The 17,745-nt window shown below is 46.6% G+C and overlaps 1 protein-coding gene across 3 annotated transcripts in view; it reads left to right on the top strand.

Moving 5' to 3' along the window:
• The window catches only part of TKFC (triokinase and FMN cyclase), a 224,651-nt gene that overhangs the window by 178,443 nt on the left and 28,463 nt on the right, over positions 1-17,745 (top strand). For all 3 annotated transcript variants that reach the window (XM_069223265.1, XM_069223264.1, XM_069223267.1), the window contains exons 13-17: positions 7,562-7,699; positions 8,410-8,516; positions 8,720-8,823; positions 9,276-9,309; positions 11,459-11,548. In XM_069223265.1, the coding sequence (XP_069079366.1) occupies positions 7,562-7,699; positions 8,410-8,516; positions 8,720-8,823; positions 9,276-9,309; positions 11,459-11,548 (473 nt within the window). The remainder of the gene's footprint in view (positions 1-7,561; positions 7,700-8,409; positions 8,517-8,719; positions 8,824-9,275; positions 9,310-11,458; positions 11,549-17,745) is intronic.

The raw sequence follows: 17,745 nt of genomic DNA, 5'->3' as shown, positions 1-17,745 counted from the left end.
GTCACCTGCATTTAAAAAAAAAACAATTAGTATAGCACCCAAAGCAACACCCTTGAGTAGGCAGAGAGTCACTGTAGCACCAGATTTCTTACCAAGGATCCACTGGGGAGGCCCCCACCACTTGCTCGATATCTTGTCATATTTAGTAAGGCATTCCCTGGCATCATATACCTGTTTCTCTTGTTGGGCACACCAGTCCACACCGTGTCGCCATTGTGATAATGTAGGAGGCTCTGAAGTCTTCCAGCGGTACGCTATATCTCGTTTGGCCAACATAGTGGCGTGCCCAGTTGTGCTGTGTCCACCCGTGTACCTTCCACTCCATCAAGCACCCCCAGCAGCAGATAGGAAAGTTGCATTTCTCATTTCAGTACCGCTGAGAATTCCGTAGCTACGGCATTTCAGTACTGTGCTATGACAGAACAAGACCCCAAACCCTGTTGTAGAAATCTTCAGGGTCCTGGGAGCAGTGTGAACACTCAGGGCCTGCAAGGAGGACCACTTTAAACAGACAGGAGTGAGATATGCACAGTAGAGATAGTATGTTTGAACTAGTCGGAGTCTGAAGGCTACAGTGATGACCCTAGGAGCCATCACCGCATCTTGCCAGTCCTTGTCCTCCAGAGGTCCTAACCAGCTCTCCACTGGGTTCTGACATGCCACAGTGTATTGGGGGCATTGATGACCAATGTGCTGTATAGCTGGGAAATGCTACTCTTTCCCAGCGCATCCATCATAAGCTTTGCTTCGATAGGGCTGCATTCAGGGAGTGAGGTGTTTTGTGATATGTGCATACGCAGAGGGTGTCATAGTTGCGTAAATTCATGGAATTGTGTTGTGAATAACGTGTATTTAGTTTGAAGTTCTTGAGAGGAGCACCTATGTGTGCCAGACCAAACATCTCCCAGTTGTGTGATGCCAATGGCGTCCTAGTGGTTAAATCTTTCCAGTGCTGCAAACTTCCTCAACCATGTACCCTTCCGTAGTGGAGTCTGTTGGGTGAGTGTAGAGCTCCTTCTGGTTTGGCGCAGTACAGCCCTCCGGTAGGGCAGCGGGAACAGTGGCACCGTAGAACATTGCCATGATTTGTTGGAATCGTAGTGAGGTGAGCTCCACTCTGTAGAGCGGTCAGGCCATCCCCCGTTGAGCCGTCGTTTATGACCATGAGCTGCGATGTCAGATAATATAGGTACAGGTTGGCCATACCAAGATCCCCATCGTATTGAGCACACTGGCAGCTAACATAGGCGAGGCGCTGTGTACAATTGTGCTATAAAAAGGAGATAGTCATTGAGTCCATCTCATGAAACCAGGATGGGGCAGAATTTGTGGAATGTTTTGAAAGAGATAGAGGAACTGCAGCAGCACCAACATTTTATATCAAACAATCCGGCCCATCACATTCAGTGGGACAGACTGCCACTTCTGTAGGTCGACCTTGACTCTATGGGTCAAAGGTGTGATATTAAGGGACCAGGTCAGTGGGGGAGTGAAGTGCCACCTGAATACCCAGGTAGCAGACACTGGGACAGTGGTCTGCAAGGCTACACAGCTCTGCAATGGCGATAATGGTACCAAAATAAACTTGGCTGGATTGATGTGTAAACCAGAGTCCTCAGTAAAGACCTGTAGAAGCTGGAAACAGCAGTTGCCACTGGCATCAGGGTCCGACAAGAACATCGTCCACATACAATGCGATGCGGTCTTCATGACCTGTGTCCCACTCCCATCTGCAAACAAGCGCATTCCATCGAACTAGTCGTGTAAGGGACTCAATCGCTAGCACGAAAAGGAGGGAGGATAAGGGACATCCCTGTTGAGTTCCTCTGGCATATGGGAACTTGTCTAATATCACCCATTAATCTGCATACGGTAGGGCATTAGGTAGGGTTAGAGTAGAGCACTCCAAAAAAGCCACGGAAGTGGGGTCCGAACCCAGCTCTCTGCAAGGCCTGAAAGAGAGAGAACATCAGTCCACCGTGTCAGAAGCCTTCCCAAAGTCAATGAGGAGCAAGGCTAATTGAGGCATAATGAGGTGGCGATGTGCGAGGGCCACGTGGAGGCTACTCAGACAGTGTCTTGTACTTCTGGCTGGCATAAAACCACATTGGTCTGGATGTATAAGAGTCAGGAGGACATGTCTAAGGTGTGAGGCCAGGATGTGCACAAAGAGTTTGACTTCTCCATCAGTGAGGGAGATGGGGTGGTATTCTGCACAGCAGGTGGATGGGGTGGTGAACTTTTGGTATGACCACGATGGTGGCCTGGTCAGTGTCATGTGGAAAGCAGCCTGTCTTGCTGCTTCTTGATAGAGCTTCAATAAATGGGGAACAAGGACTTCCCTGTATTTGGCATAAAACTCTGTGGAATAGCCATCAGGGTCCGGCATCTTGCAGGATGCCATGGCCCAAATGGCAGCCCCGATTTCTTCGACCGTGAAGGGTTGCACCAAGTCTGGCACTTCAGTGAGAGAAAGTTGAGAGGGAAGCACCTGGTCTAGAAGGGGGAAGGCTACTTCGATCGGAGGGTGAGGGACTGCAGCATATAATTGAGTAATATGTAGCAAATGTCTGGGCAAGGACGCAAGCGGTATGGTGGAGGTGGCCATTGAGATGTATTATTTCTGATACAATTCTGCCGGCCAGAGGCCGGGATGCCAGCAAGTATTGAAATTGGCCCTTCTTATCCCCCCACCCATATGCCCGTGTAGTAGACCCGCGGCAGATCTGTATTGCCGCTTCAAGCGACAGGAGCCTAATTTTCTCCTGAATCAGCATCAACTGTTGGGTTATGTCCCCTTGAGGATCTGTGAGAAGCTGTGTCTCTAATCAGAGGGCACTAGCCTCCAGGTGTTTACACAGTGATGTTTCACCTTTTCTCTCTCTCCAACAATACTCTTAGCATAACCCCAAAGGGTGCCATGGTGCACACTGTGCCACCATTGATTTGGAAGTAAGCCTTTATTTCTTGTTATACTGCGCTAGTGTGAGGCTCATTCTAGAGGTGCCACGCATTGAGCCTCCATATGGGACGCAGGGCATCATTGGCTGTACCCAGTTGCAGAAGTACTGGGGAGTGATTGGAGATCCCGCATGGGAGAATCTGTACTTGGGAGACAGGCAGTTGGTGGCAGACGTGAAAATTATATCGATAGGCATGTGGGTATGATGTGCGGCTGATGTGCGTGTATACGGTGTCTGTGTCTAGGATTCCACAATCTCCAGATGTCATAGAGACCCATGGCATTCACCCATTTGAGCAAGTGTCGTGCACCACTTCTAGGCTGCTCTGACAGGATACCTGTGAAGTCAGTGTCAGGGTTGAGGACTGTGTTGAAGTGCCCCCCTATAAACGTGAGATACTCATGTAACTTTGTCATCACTTTAGTGAGTGCATTAAGGAAGGAGTCTAGGACCGTGAGGGGAGCATAAAGACACGGTGATTCAATGGTCGGTGAGGATGAAATATCTACCCTGGGATCAAGCAATGTCTGGGCAACCACCAAAGGGAAGGCATGGCGCAGGAGGATCACCCCCTATGTGACCCATATAGCAAGCATGGTAAACCCTATCATAACCCTGGCGCGCCAGGAATTGACATCTCGTATCTATGAGGTGTGTCTCCTGCAACATCAGGACCGAGGGCAGGAATTGGTGGTCATAGTGCAGTACTGTGGATCGCTTAACACTGCATCTTCATGGCCGGGTCTTACACTGGTACGGATCCAGTGGCGGACAAGGAAGGGAAGTGGCATCCATCTCCAGTTAGGATCGCTGTATCCATATGTCCCCTAGTGTTCAACTGCTGATCAGAGCTGTCAGTTGGAGGCACTGGTGAGCAAGAGCTTGGGGAGGGCAAGTTTGCCTGTGCATTGCTTCGCCCCCAACAGGAGTGGGTACGGACCCCTTTCCATTGCTAGACCACATCTGCCCCGGTCTCTGCCAATGTACCAGCTATGGGAGGGAGGTGAGCGGCTCGGTCTGTGGATTTGTTTTTCTTCGGTGAGTCAGTCCCAAGCCGACTCTGGTGTCCCAAAGAAATGTGTTTCGTTGGCGTGAATCACTTTAAAGCCGGGACGGGAACAGAAGCATGGAAGAAAGATTAAGGGCACTGAGCTTTTGCTTAACTGCCTCACATGACCTTTGCTTTACCTGCACTTCTTTGGTGTAGTCCGGGAAGTAGGATGATTCTTGGAAGCGGAGTTCTGGGAGGGACTGAGCCTCTCTAAGGATACGGTCTCTGTACTTGAAATTGAGTGATCGGGCAATCATGGGCTGATATGGCACTCCAGGAGGTGGTTTAGGAGTGAGTCCCTATGGGCACGTTTCACTGCAAACTAGGGGACGAGTTTATCAGGCAGCATCCAGGATTTGATCCACTGCTGCTCAAAGTCAGAAGGCTGAGTGGACTCCACATCTTTAGGAAAGCCCACAAACCTAGAGTTGTTACATCGGGAGCGGTTCTCAGAGTCTTCCGCACAGTGATGTAGCTCAGCTGTCCGAGAAAGGAGGCAAGCAACTTTTACCTTCAGATCTGATACCTCCTCTTCAGCTGTTGATAAGCGTTCTTCTGCCTCCATAACCCTACTAGTGGCATTCTGTAGGTTCTGTTGAAGGAGGGCCACGTCAACACGAATTTGGCTGATGTTAGAATCAACTGCAGTCTGTGATGCTTTTATGACCTGTAATATCGTGGCCAGGTCTCCCTCTGTAGGCATCTCTTTATCTGTCGCCCCACCTTAAGCTGCTCCAGGGCCTGTGGTGAATCGGTTGATGCCGGGATGAAGGAGTAGGGCCTCAAGGTTTTGCCTTTCTCCATGATTACTTCAGGGGACCACAGTTAGCTCAAGTTGAGGCCTGGTCCGCTTTCTGCGATTCTGCAGCAGCACAAGCAGCCAGGTACCGGGAGGGGCTATCCAGGCCATCAAGAGGCAGAGAGCCACAGGGGAGTAGGGCCCACTGGCAGGATATTGAACGATCTGCAGGTTGGCTGTGCCCCTTTTTTGGGACTTTAGTTGGGTCAGTCATCTGCTTTGTTATGGTCAGTCCTGCACTTGCACAGAGGGAGGTTGAGACCAGTGTCTGAAAGGGCTGCCCTCAGTGGGGGGAGAACTCCAACACCAGGCCATGTTTGCCACTCACCAAACAGAGGCTAAGTGTGCTCAGCTGGCCGCAGGAGCTCACTGGTAGAAGAGATAGAGGGCTAGAGGGTCCTGAGTTTCAAGTTCAGAAGGAAGAAGCATTAGATATTAGGCTGCATGCAGTTGTAGGTAATACTTCTCATCCAGACAGGCCTCCCCTGTAGTTCCATTTAGGAGAGGCCAGAATGGAGCCACACAGAGAGGGGGGCCACATGGTAGGTGACCAGGCCCTTGCCCTTCAGGGCATCCACTGGTTGGGCCCGCTTCAGCCTTGGAGAGTTGGATGGAGGGTGACACCAATGCAATAGGTCTTGAGAACCCAAATTGATCCCAACATTAGCCCCGATCAGCCAGCTCTATCAGCATGCAGATGCCCAGCTGCCTGCAGGCCGCGTCACCAGGTGTATGCACTTTTGTTGCCCCAACTGCGTCATTCACCATTAGTTGTAGATTGCCCTTTGACTAGTCCCAATGCGGTGCGCAAATCAGGACAGTGCTCTTCTCACCGGGGCTGATTTTGGGGTTTTGGGCCGCAGTGGTTGCACATGGGGAGCAGAGGCGCTGGCAAACCAGGTCAGTGTTGCAGGAATTGCACCAGTTGAAGGTGTATGGTGGCAGATGATGGAGGGGTCCGCTAGCGCAGGTGACTGACTGATGTCCTGAGGGCGAAGACTGACTCTGTTTGCTGATCCACATTGAGGATAGGTATTATGAATTAGACTGTTGATTATTATGCATATTTGTTTTTCCTTTCTAGGTAATAACTGCACTGTTTTGATAGAGCCATAGTAATATGGTTTTCCAAATGTGTGTTAGTAAATTATTTTGCATGAAGCCCAACATGCTGATGCTCATCTGATGTTAGTTCAGGATCCTCACTAATGGAATTGTGCTAAGAGGGAGTAATGCTTGATGAATTTCTCTGCTGAATCCGAATGTACGTAATTACTCTGACGCATTTGACCTTGTTGTTAATTTGCACCATAACCCTAGAATGTGTTGTAGTTCAAGCTTTGATTAGATTACGTTTCTTCCACCACTTTGGACAGTCAGTATTGTTACTGTATGTGTTCCATTTGATTTTTAGATTAATCTACATGACCTTAGCTTTGTCAGTATAGGGAAATAAATAGTCTAACTTTTACTAAAAGGTGTGGTTATTCATGACCGAAAGGTCATGGAGTGCGACAGTTACCGACTCCATTGATTATTGATTGTTGGTGATTATTGATATTGTGTATTGGTTATTGATTATCGATCTGCATGTACTGGAGCTATGAGAAGAACATCTTAATTGCGAGTCAAAAGGTTCATCGACCTATTCGTGTCACCTTGTAAGTTTACTTATTAAGGTCAGACGCGCTAACAGGTCCTAGCTGCAACAGCCGTCTTGACGCCCCACGCCACGCCACCCCAGCTATTCTTTTCACCTCACCCTCTAAACTTTTTTTCTCACTGTCTTTTCCTCCTGTCGCCTTTAAACATTTTAACATTTTTGTTCTGTATACTCCAATCGTTCCTTTCTTGCCACCCACCCCATTCTCTTGTCTCTAGCACTGTCCTCTGTACCCTCTCTTCCTCACTTATATCCACCTTCATTCCACCGCACCTTCTTGTACACTCACCTCTTTCTCTTTTTCTCTCCTTCCCTCTGCCCTCTTGAGTCTCCCTTCCATACTCTAATACCATCCCTACTTGATCTTGGCTAAGGTTCTACGGGAAGGTTAACCAGAAAGCAAGGGGCTCGTTTTCTTTTTTGAAAGCCTCAGCCTCAAGCGCACTTAAGATCTTCGCTCTGTAACTTCAGAATCTTCGAATAGGAAGGAGCTGACGACTTGGCATTTCGCTCAGGCATAATCTTGTTCATCCCTCATTCATAACTAGCATCGGGATACCGCTTTTATTAGTTCACCTTCCCTCCCATGCATTGCACTCTTCTCTTTCTGACCTATCTCTCCTACAGCCAACACTGGAATAGAAAGCTGCTAATACATGGACAGGAATACCACCAATGGGTTGGTAAAGTCGCCGACTCGTGGACAAAACTTACTCTAGAATGGGGAAAAGACTGACATCTGGGATGTGAACATGTTGTATATAGGGCCCTTATTTACAGTGACCTGCTTAATATGTAATAGTACCACAGACTGGTTATTACATTAGCGTACCTGCAGTATTACCACAGATTGATCACCTTGGGCACATAAATGGGAAATAACCAGCAGAAGTATCATTTGTGCAAGTTTTATCCTATTTGTACAGTGTTACCACCAGCAAAAACCTGGTAATGAGCCTGTTTTGCCTGTTGGTTGACATGGTATTACAGCGCTATGTGGTAAAATGTTAAGAGTGATGTTGTGGAAATGAGCACCGCGTGTTCGAATAAGCATCTAATGCTGGCCGACATTCCTGTCCACTCAGGCCCTCTATCTCTCACCATGAGGCGAATCTTAGAACAAGTGTGCAGCACCCTCTTCAGCCTTGAAGATGAACTGAATGAGTTGGACCGAGCTGCAGGGGATGGAGACTGCGGGAGCACACACACAAGAGCAGCACAAGGTGAGAAAGAGCACCCCACCGGTACCATGCATGCCTTTCTCTGAGAAACACTCGGGAGGCAGAATACCTGTGGGAACCATGTATACATGGGGAAGCTGAGAGTATGGGCGTCAATTCACAGAAATGCCAGGGGTAGCAGAAGTGACATCACACACGCCCTTTGTCCTCCACTTTTACTCACGCACATACTTACGTACACACAAATTCACACTTACATACACACTCTCCCACATAAACTCAAGCGCGCGCACAGCATACATTTAAAAGCATTTTTTTTCTTATCTCACCTGCTATGGAAGGGCATATTCCAGCTAACTGTATTCCATTTTTATGACACCAATAGTGAATAATATATTATTATTCCCTATTAGTCTGATAAATTGTCAGAAAACAAGGAAAGAGGAGCTCCAACTGACGTCCATAAGGACGAGCTGCCACTGTGTTCCTAGCACTGAATTTGTCACCTCTTAGTCCAGGGGGTCGCAGCTGCGACCCCTAAATGACGTCCATGGCTGACAGTACACTTGTCGTGGTGGTGACCGACAGAACCAAGGAAGTTATGACTCATGGGGATGTTCCTGGATGTAGAGCTTTTATCTGCTTAGATTCAATAGCCTAGTTTTGGGGGTTGAGTTTAGACTATTGCGCCTACACTATCTATGTCACATATAAAGCCAATCCTTTTTTATGTTCTCTTTTTTCCCTTTTAGCTATCCAGGAGTGGATAAAGTTACCCCCGAAGTCTACAGATCCGGCTCAGCTTCTCTCTGCTCTGGCCAGAATCCTGCTGGAGCGGATGGGGGGCTCCTCAGGAGCGGTGAGTGTGAAGGGTCCTAAAAAATTTAAGTGTTCTTAGAGGGTGTCTGGCTATAAGGAACACGAATCTCAAACATATGGTAGGTCCTGCGGGATGTGTTTGATTCGGCGTGTGTGAAGTTGTGCAGAATAGCTATATTCAGCTTCTAGCAAGGGAGCACGATTTGAATTACTTTAACAAAGAGCTTTCTCTCATCTGTTCAGCTTTACAGCCTCTTTCTCCTGGCAGCTGCACAGACCCTGCGGACGGGCAGTGGCCCTCCAGTCTGGTGTGACGCAGTAGATGCGGGGATTGCAGCCATGAAGAGGTTTGTGCCTGTATACTTCTGTTACTGTAATAATTTAAAGGCACATTCATTCTAGCAGCTACAGCGTTTTTGAGCTTTTGCAGCATGACTCGTTGCCACCGAACATGACACTCCTGGATAAGCATGAGTCCCTCCTGGATCTGCATTACTCTGTTGTACCTACATTTAAAAAGCAGGATCCATCGCTTTGGCCCTGTCTTTAGTTTACTTAAGAAATGAATCGGGGGGGGGGGGGGGGGGGAAGGGGGGGATATGGTGGAGATAAGTGGACACTGAGTTGTGGAGGTGACTGGGTGTTGTGATGAGAAGAGGGGTTTATGAGGGAGAGTGTGTGTGTGAATGGTGTGAAATACTTGGGGTTCCAATAATTATGCACAATGCTTTCCCCTTTCCTCACATAATGTTGTTGCATGGCCGCCATTTCTAATGCGTGTTTGTGGTTCCTGGTGCAGGTATGGAGGGGCTGAACCTGGAGACCGGACCATGGTGAGTAACTGTTAGGTCCTTTTACCTCAATTTATGTAACATTTGAGGTCACCTTCCAGTTCCCAAACAAACCTAATGTGAATTGACTATTAAATACATCGACCTGGCCTCATCTTATCCCAGTAATAGACTGGTCTACTTTCACAAAATAAAGGCATTTGAAGAGCATCAGTGCTGCTTCTTAGTTTCATTCTTGCCCTGCTCATCTAAATGTCCTACCTATCCTGGCCTCTGCTCCCTCACAGGTGTACCAGGCAGAGTCCTTTATTGGTTCTGTTGCGTGGGAACCTATGACTAACAAGGGAGGTGACCAGACCCTTTGTGGAAGTCCAGATTGATTTGGATGCTTGGGAGCATGTATTTATTTCCTTGGTGGTGCTGGAGCAAAACCACAATAATTATATGAACAATATTTAGATACCCCAAAATATCTGAACAATTTAGCTCCAGTGTCTCCAGCTGATCTAGCAGTTAGAAACTATGCTCCTCATCAGAATAACACAATTTAGCTGGATTAAACACATAAATATTGGAAGTGTAAAGCCATAAAGGCTCAAAATATGAAATTACAATATAAATCCCCAATTAACAGAAATCAAGTAAATACTCAAAGTGTCAGACTCGTAAATAGTATACACACATCCCATAAAGAATCTAAGTCAAAATGGACATAGAAAATAAAATCTCTAGCAAAAGCAATCTTAATGACAGCTGCACAATCCAACAGACTCCAAGCCTAACTAGGTCTAAGCCCAGACTAAACCCAAACTAAACACGAACAGCTAAAGTCCAAGAACCTTTATACACAAATCCCACTTTCTAAAAATCAAGTCTGCAAATTCAACATAGCATGATTATGGTTAGGATCACATTGGCAAATAAGAAACATTTGCGTAGTTAAAAATACATTAACACAAACTCATTTCTTAAGGTAAAAGAAATCTTCCATGTTCTCTCTCAGCAAGCACCCTCTGGAGATGAAACATCCCTCCAACAATGGCTCATAGATTCCCCACGTCTACACCAACAGGAAGTCCTTCAAAATGATACTTTGGGTACATGGTGGAAACTTCATTCGCAATAGTCTTTCTAATAATGTTGTACATCACCATTACGTTTACTGCATTCGCTAAGTGTTCTGGGGAGATAAGGGGAAAGGTGGTTCTGCAGCGGGACACTGATGAGAGGGAGAATGAGAAGGTCAAACGGATCAGAAACTACATCTATATTTTAGAAATAATGTAATCTTACATGAAAATGTGGCATAACTATTTTTTCTTTACCTACCCATCTACATGACTTAGGTAATTCATTTTAGTAGCATTATTGGTTAATTGGCTATGACTCTTTGCATTATAAAAAACACTAAATATGAGAAGTAATTTTCACATGAAATGTGCACATTTTTCATATTTTTAAACACGCTACTACAATGGCAGACAGAAAAAACTGCATCCAACACTATCCCAAGGGTGAGGGCAAGAGAAGGGCGTTTTTTACTTCCTCCTTTCTGACTGAATGTAAGGAGGCTTGGGGCACAGTGCAATTCAAATACGCTTTATTGCCATGGCTGAACATAAATAAATTGGCACATTTTGATAAGTGTTACTTTCACATATTCATGAGACATATTTTAAAAAACTAAGGGCATACACTGGGTTTCAACATGCAGGGTCCATGTATGTCATTGGTTAGGGCCTGGAAAGCTGAAGGTCACCCGCACAGTACTGACGGTTTTCAGTCTAAGCCTGGCTTAACTGAGTTCCGGAGACAGCAAACAATGGTGCAATCAGTTAGACAGTGGTGTAGCTTTTTCTGGCGAGGGCAGTCAGGTACCACTGTAAAAGTCCAAGAAAACCATCAGAATATTGCATTGGCTGAAGAATTGAAAGGACCCAATTTGCACCTGCCCAGCAATGATATCCAGTTGCCAGTCAAAGCATGGCATCGGCTGCGGGAGCAGACGGACACTGGAATGCTGCTCAGTAGACAGACACTACATTGGAAAGAATGTAGTGGTAATAAAGGAGGTGGGGGCTGAAATGATAACTAGTTGAAAAAGGCCTCTGAAAACCTGACTGTTCTGTTTCTGTAGGACTGCTATTCCTCAACTCTTACTTAAACCTTCACTTTTCTTTCAACTTTCCAGCTGGACCCTTTATGTGCTGCGGCCGAGGAACTTCAGGCACTGAAGACACCTAACGTGAATGCCGTCAAGGTTTTATCTGCAGCTGTGGAGGTTAGTGCTCTCTGTCCATTAGTTAGGTACAGTTTTTAAGACCTGTGTAGCACCAGAGGATTTGGTGGAGGGGGGACAGTAGATTACCAGTCACTACAGGGCTGGAAGTCATGAGATTTATGTAGACGTTGTATCGACAAGTGCTAGCTTTGGAAGTGAAATACATGAGGGGAAACATGAACCTCTGTATATATCTTTGTCTCCTGCTTTGGTTGTGTTGGGAGATAATCTCTTCTCTAGTCATTGACTGTGTGCTTTCAGAAGTGTAACCCACTTACTTTGGTCCCATATTCTGAGGAGGGACCCTTAAAAGGTTGACCTTAAATTTGACATCCCTTACCTGAAGCAGCACTGTTTGGAAGATTGTTTATTTACATCAGAAGTTTGGTACAGTCCTAGTTCTGCCGGTCTTCTCTTCAAAGCAGCAGTTTTTAACATTCTCTAATGAAGGTACTTTTGAAAGGCTGGTCTCAGGTATGTTGATCTTTCCCTTTGAAACTAGTCCTTTGATAGTCAGTCCTAATTCTGTGGTTTTCTTTGGGCAAAGCCTTTAAGAGGTTGGTCCAGGACAGTGATCATCGAGATATAGCCTCGAGTGGCTGCTCTTGTCTCTTGAGAAGAGGTCTAATATTTCGGTTCTATCTATTTTGGTCTTTGTGAGGCTTCTCTTTCATAAGTTGCTTCTAGTTTTATCAGGTTTCGTTGCAGCAGTAGTTTTTGAGAGCTTGGTCACTTATGCGATGCATGCCATGAGAATCATTGCATATTTGGAAACACATGTGTTTCTGATTTTTTGTGGATCATTTTCCTGTACACATAGACTGGGAAAGCATATACTTGCACCTTCAGGACAGGAATATTTATAGGTCACAGGTGTTAAATTGTTCAAGATGCCACAGAGTGCCCGCTTCTGCACCCTGTGCATTCTGATAAATATGTGTTGTCCCCTGCAGAAAGTGTCACTTTGTGCTATAGATTCATATGTTTCCTAACTACTATCACCTGATAAATGAGCACAAAGGGTAGAGTTTGTCTACTAGTCCTGATTGTTGTTAATCTCTTGCTAGATTCAAACATCCCCTGGATTAGAGGTGAGTATTGGCACGATATACTACAAAGAAGGCTCAGCAAGAAAAGTATAGCTTGACTTTGCATCTATGGTCAGGGGTATCAGCATTTGACCCCGATCTTTGTTTGAATTTGAGCAGATCCTTTGTTCATTTATTTGATACTCATCCCTAAGATACCCAAAGTAATAAGATGGTAATGATAGTAAGTGGCCCTGGTCCCACTGAGCTAGAGTTCCCAGTGATGTCAAGACTGCATACCTAGACCGTGATGCTCTTCACCCCAAAATGCTCTGCTAAAACGTGCATGACCCAAACCTTGAGCTGGACACCATAACTGAAGTGGTCCTACCCCATTAATGTGTTTTCTTTTTTTTGTAAGCATTTAATTGATTTTCCAAACCATACATGTATTTATCAACCAAACAATCAACCCTCTCTTCCTCTCCCTCTCCCCACCTTCCCACCAGTTGAGGTCACCCACATAACAAATACTCTACTCATCTCTCATCCACCGTTTCCAGATCTTAACAAATTTCTTTGGACATCCCCTGCCTTTATAAATCATCCTTTCCTGTGCGTGGCTTATATCCATTTCCCTTTCCCAGTCTCCCACTATGGGAGCCCATTTACGTGCTAATTCTTTTTTTGCGAGGAGGAACCCCAGACTGAATAATATGCGCTGATGGAAGGATGCTTCTGATTTGCACCAAATCCCTAATAAGACCAGTCGGTCCTCCGGGTTTATAAGAATGTCAGTAACAGCCTCCAATCTGTGGGTCACACCCCTCCCAGAAATCATGCAAGACCAGGCAGTTCCAAAGTGTATGTAGGAAGGTTCCCCGGTGTCCACAGCCTTTCAGACACTAATCATCCAACACTTCCCCATTTTATGTAGTAAAACTCTACAGTAGTAAATCCCATGTAGGAGTTTTAGTAGTAGTAACAGGCCTTATTTGCTACATGTCTAGGGGATTGCAGAGCATCTCTCCAATCCTCATCCGTGAGGTATCCAGTGTCTCTCTGCCATCTCTTAATCCTCTTAGTTTCTTTGGCTATGCCTCATTAAGGTTTGATAGGTGAGAGAAATCATTTTTGTAAGTATTGGTCCCTCTAATAATCTATTCTCCAAGGGTGAGGCTTCCATAATTTCCTCCTCGGGTGTAATCCTTGCCTGTAGCGCATGGTACAATTGCGAATATTTGAATATCTGAGAGGGCAGCATCTCAAACTCTGCCTGAAGATTAGTGAAGGGCATCATCCCATTAGCATCCCATAGAAATGCCATGGCACTGAGTCCTATCATGTCCCGTTCTTGGAAGCCGCCAAGGCCTGCCACCTCCTTCAACCATGTGCCCAACCATAATCGGGCCCCTGGAGTAAGGTGCCCCTCCTTCCCATTTCTCTGTGTAGCTCATGCCATAGTGTTATTGTCACCTTTGTTGCAAGAGGGGCCTCCTCTTTTAGCTCCCACCATAGAGAACATGTAGGTATCCTTTCCCTCCCAGCAGCTCCCTGTCCATTGGTACATATGCCCAATCATTGATTACACTCAAATGTGCCGCCTCATAATTCCATCTCACGTTAGGCAGTGCTATCCCTCCTTCATATAGTGTTTTAGAGTAGAGAGCGCTAGTAAGGGGGCGCCCCCCGCCACAGTAACTTCCTTAATGTTCCATTTCCATCTACTTCCCTGAAAAATTGTTTGGGAATCCTATGGGGGCTATTTTGTAGTATATAGGATGCCGCCTTCCCCGTTAAGGAGAGGGGCAGACCTCCCCAGTGTTTTAAATCTGTTTAGAGATTCTGCAGGGGTGGTGCAAGATTGGCCTCATAATGTGAGGTTGCCCAAAGGGAAATCCACATCTCCAAGTATTTAAAGCTTGTTTTTTCAATACGCAGTGGTTTTGAAAGGTTGGGCCTGCCTTCTATGTACCCATTGGAAGATTAAAGATTTCCCCCATTTGATTCAGAGCCAGACTATTTCCTGTAAAGTGAAAATATTTTGCTTACTTTTCCAGTCCTATCGGAGTTGTCCAGATATAGTAGCACGTCATTCGCATAGAGCAAGATATGATCCTTCCATGGGGGAGAAGGGGACCCCTATCTCCAACCCTCAATCTGTGCATTCACTCGTACCCATTCTGCTAATGGCTCTAGCACAAATATTGGTGAGAAGAGGCAGCCCTGTTGCATGCCTCTCCCAATCGGAAATGTCTCCAAGAGGATGCCATTCACCTTCAGTCACACTTGAGGTTTCCAATACAGCAAGCAAACTCAGGCCAGGAATTTAGGCCCAAAACCCATTTTCTCCAAGACTCCAAACACATAGGGCCTTTCCACGGACTTGAAGGCTTTATGAGCATCAAGGTGGGCTACTGCCAGCTCTCTAGCTGCATTGTTCTGTAGTCTTCTAAGATTAAACCCAGTGGATCTATGGGGCATAAACCCACTTTGGTCTGGATGTATCAAATCTAAAATTACTCCCATCAATCTGTTCGCTAGATGTTTTGGCAAAGTGAAATGGGTCTGTAGGAGTCCCATCTATCTGGGTGTTTCCCTGACTTTAGGGCGGGTACCATCATCGCTGTCTGCCAGTCTCTTGGGAGTTTGCCTCGTTCATAGGCCTTGGTACGCGACTTGTGAAAGGGGGTACCAATTTTGTTGACTGTTGGCACAGGAGTTCCACCAGGAGGCCATTTGGCCCTGGCACTTTCCTCGCCTGTAATTGGGAGAGCGCCAAACTGATCTCCCTTTCTGTCAAATCTGCCTCTCACTCCAGCACTCTCCCACTATCCAATTTCCTACAGGGACAGTCCCTAACAAAGATCTTTATCTCAGCTTCCTCCACTATAAGCTCCCAGCATAAAATATTCTTAAGTACCCTGCCATGACCTCCGCAATATTGTCACTTCCGTGAACTCTTTTCCCTTGAGGATCCACCAACCCTGTTATGTGTGATCTCTGTTTCCCTGGTTGCTAGCCATGCTAAGAGTGTCCCGCCTTGTTTCCTACTTCATATATTCTTCGCTCTCGGGCTAGGTACCTCACGAGTTTTACCTCATTAGTTGCCACTGTTCTATACTATGCCCGCTTCCAGACCAAATGAGTTGTCTCTTCTGATGGGGTATGGGCCTGTCAGACCACCAGTTGTCGGATCTCCTGTTCCAGTTCTCTGCACTCCCTCTCCTTTTTCCTTTTATCCGCCACTTCTCCTGGGAGTATCACCCCCTTTACTGTAGCTTTATAAGCCTCACAGAGAATGACCTCGTCATTAGCCATGCCCGCATTCTCCTGAAAATACAGGTCCATAATTTTAGAAAGCCCCTCTACTTCCTTTGGGGAGGTTAATTTCCATGCTGCCATGGCAATTAACCTCCCTATGCTGCCATGGCAATCACTCATCCCTCTCACACGTGGGGCCTGAAGTGTAACTTCCAAATAGGAATGATCTGATAGTCCCCTTCTTCTGAGTTACGCATCTGTACATCTGGGGAGTGACTGTGCAGGTGTAAAGACATGGTCTATTTGGGAGTGTATCATATGAGCTCCTGAGCAATGAGAGTAGCCCCTCTAATGTTCATAAAGGTATCGCCAAACATCCAACATCCCCTAGTGCCCGAATACAGCAGCTTGGTCTCCACCTCATGGGCCGACCCCTTCCTCCCCCACCAACTAGAGTTGTGGCCTGTGGGATCTGTGGTTTTATTCGACTTAACACCTGTAGTGTTTCTGTCTGGAGTGTGAGCTGGATATATACATTAACCAGTGCCAATACCTCACCCTCCCATTGTCCCACAATAACTATGTATTGACCTAAAGCATTTTACCAGGTTGGCCACACCCCTAGATCTCATGGTGTACCCAGCGTGTCTACCACATTATATTTCCCTCTCCCCAACGGTGGTGCATGGTTCCCTCTCATATGAGTTTCCTGCAAAAATACTATATCAGTAAAGTATCTTAAGAGGGCTTTTGCTACCGGACCCAAATTGATTTTATGACCTAACCCATTTACATTCCATGTTAGTAAATAAAGATTATTAACACTCATGGTTGGTGTATGGTGTGCCGTGATCTAGTTGTCATCCGGCCCATTGCTCTTCTTGTGCTCAGTGACCTCCCTAATACAATTGGACCTGAAAATTGACATAAAAAGCAAACCCACAACTCCCACCTCTCGCTACTTCACCGTGCCATGGTTGTACAACTTGCCCTTCCCAACCTGAAATGAAAATTCAACCTCATTAGTTGTGGAAGATCCAATGTCTGCAGCAGCAAGGCAGGGCCTGTGAGGTATGTGAACCTCACAGGCCCTCCCAAAGTCTGATCAGGCCAACTAGTCTCTCAAGAGTGTTTATAATATTTCCCCTGAGGTCACTGGTGTCACCACTGGTGGCGTGTCTCAGCTCCCAGATCTCTCAGCCCTTGTTCCTCCCGGACAGCATCCCATCTTGTACCTACATGCTTTGTCCGCTGTCAATGTCACAACCTTCTCCTCTATGGCCAAAGCACCATGTACAATCAATCAATTCTCTGACCTCCAGGTCAGCGTGTGCTTTCTGCCCTATGCACAGCTCCACCTGTTGATCGGACTGAGAGCCTGTCTGACTCTCAGTTCAAGGTTCAACTCCACCCACAGGCACCCACCTGTGCCCCATCTCTAGTGGCCTACTGTACCTGTCTATGTGTGTTGTTTTTGCTTTGTCATCTTTTTTTCTTCCTGTCCCTTTTTCTCCACTTTTTGTGCCTTTTCTGCCCCCGTGCTCCATCCCTGCTACCTCTGCAGCCCTGGCCCCTCCATACGAAGCACTTTCTTGCCCTTCCGCCTCCCAGCTGACCGGACACTCCCGCCTCCATCCCCTTATCAATGGCGGTCGTTGTGCTGCTGGTGCACGAAGGCAAACCCTTCTGCACCTGGTCCCTGCCCAGCTCCATAGACCATGGCTTCTGCACCACCCACTGGTACGACGCTAACATTCTGTATGCCCTCAACCCCAGAAGAACCTCAGGCTGCCACCAAGCGGATCCAAGGAACACTCATGGACCTTTCTCCTGGCACTCCTGCTCCCTCACCTGCCACTGCACCCCACACTGCCCTGCCCACAGCCCTGACGGACACCTCAAGTG

Source organism: Pleurodeles waltl, chromosome 3_1, assembly GCF_031143425.1.
Source record: "Pleurodeles waltl isolate 20211129_DDA chromosome 3_1, aPleWal1.hap1.20221129, whole genome shotgun sequence".
Taxonomy (NCBI): domain Eukaryota; kingdom Metazoa; phylum Chordata; class Amphibia; order Caudata; family Salamandridae; genus Pleurodeles; species Pleurodeles waltl.
This window is presented reverse-complemented; position numbering and strand designations above follow the sequence as displayed.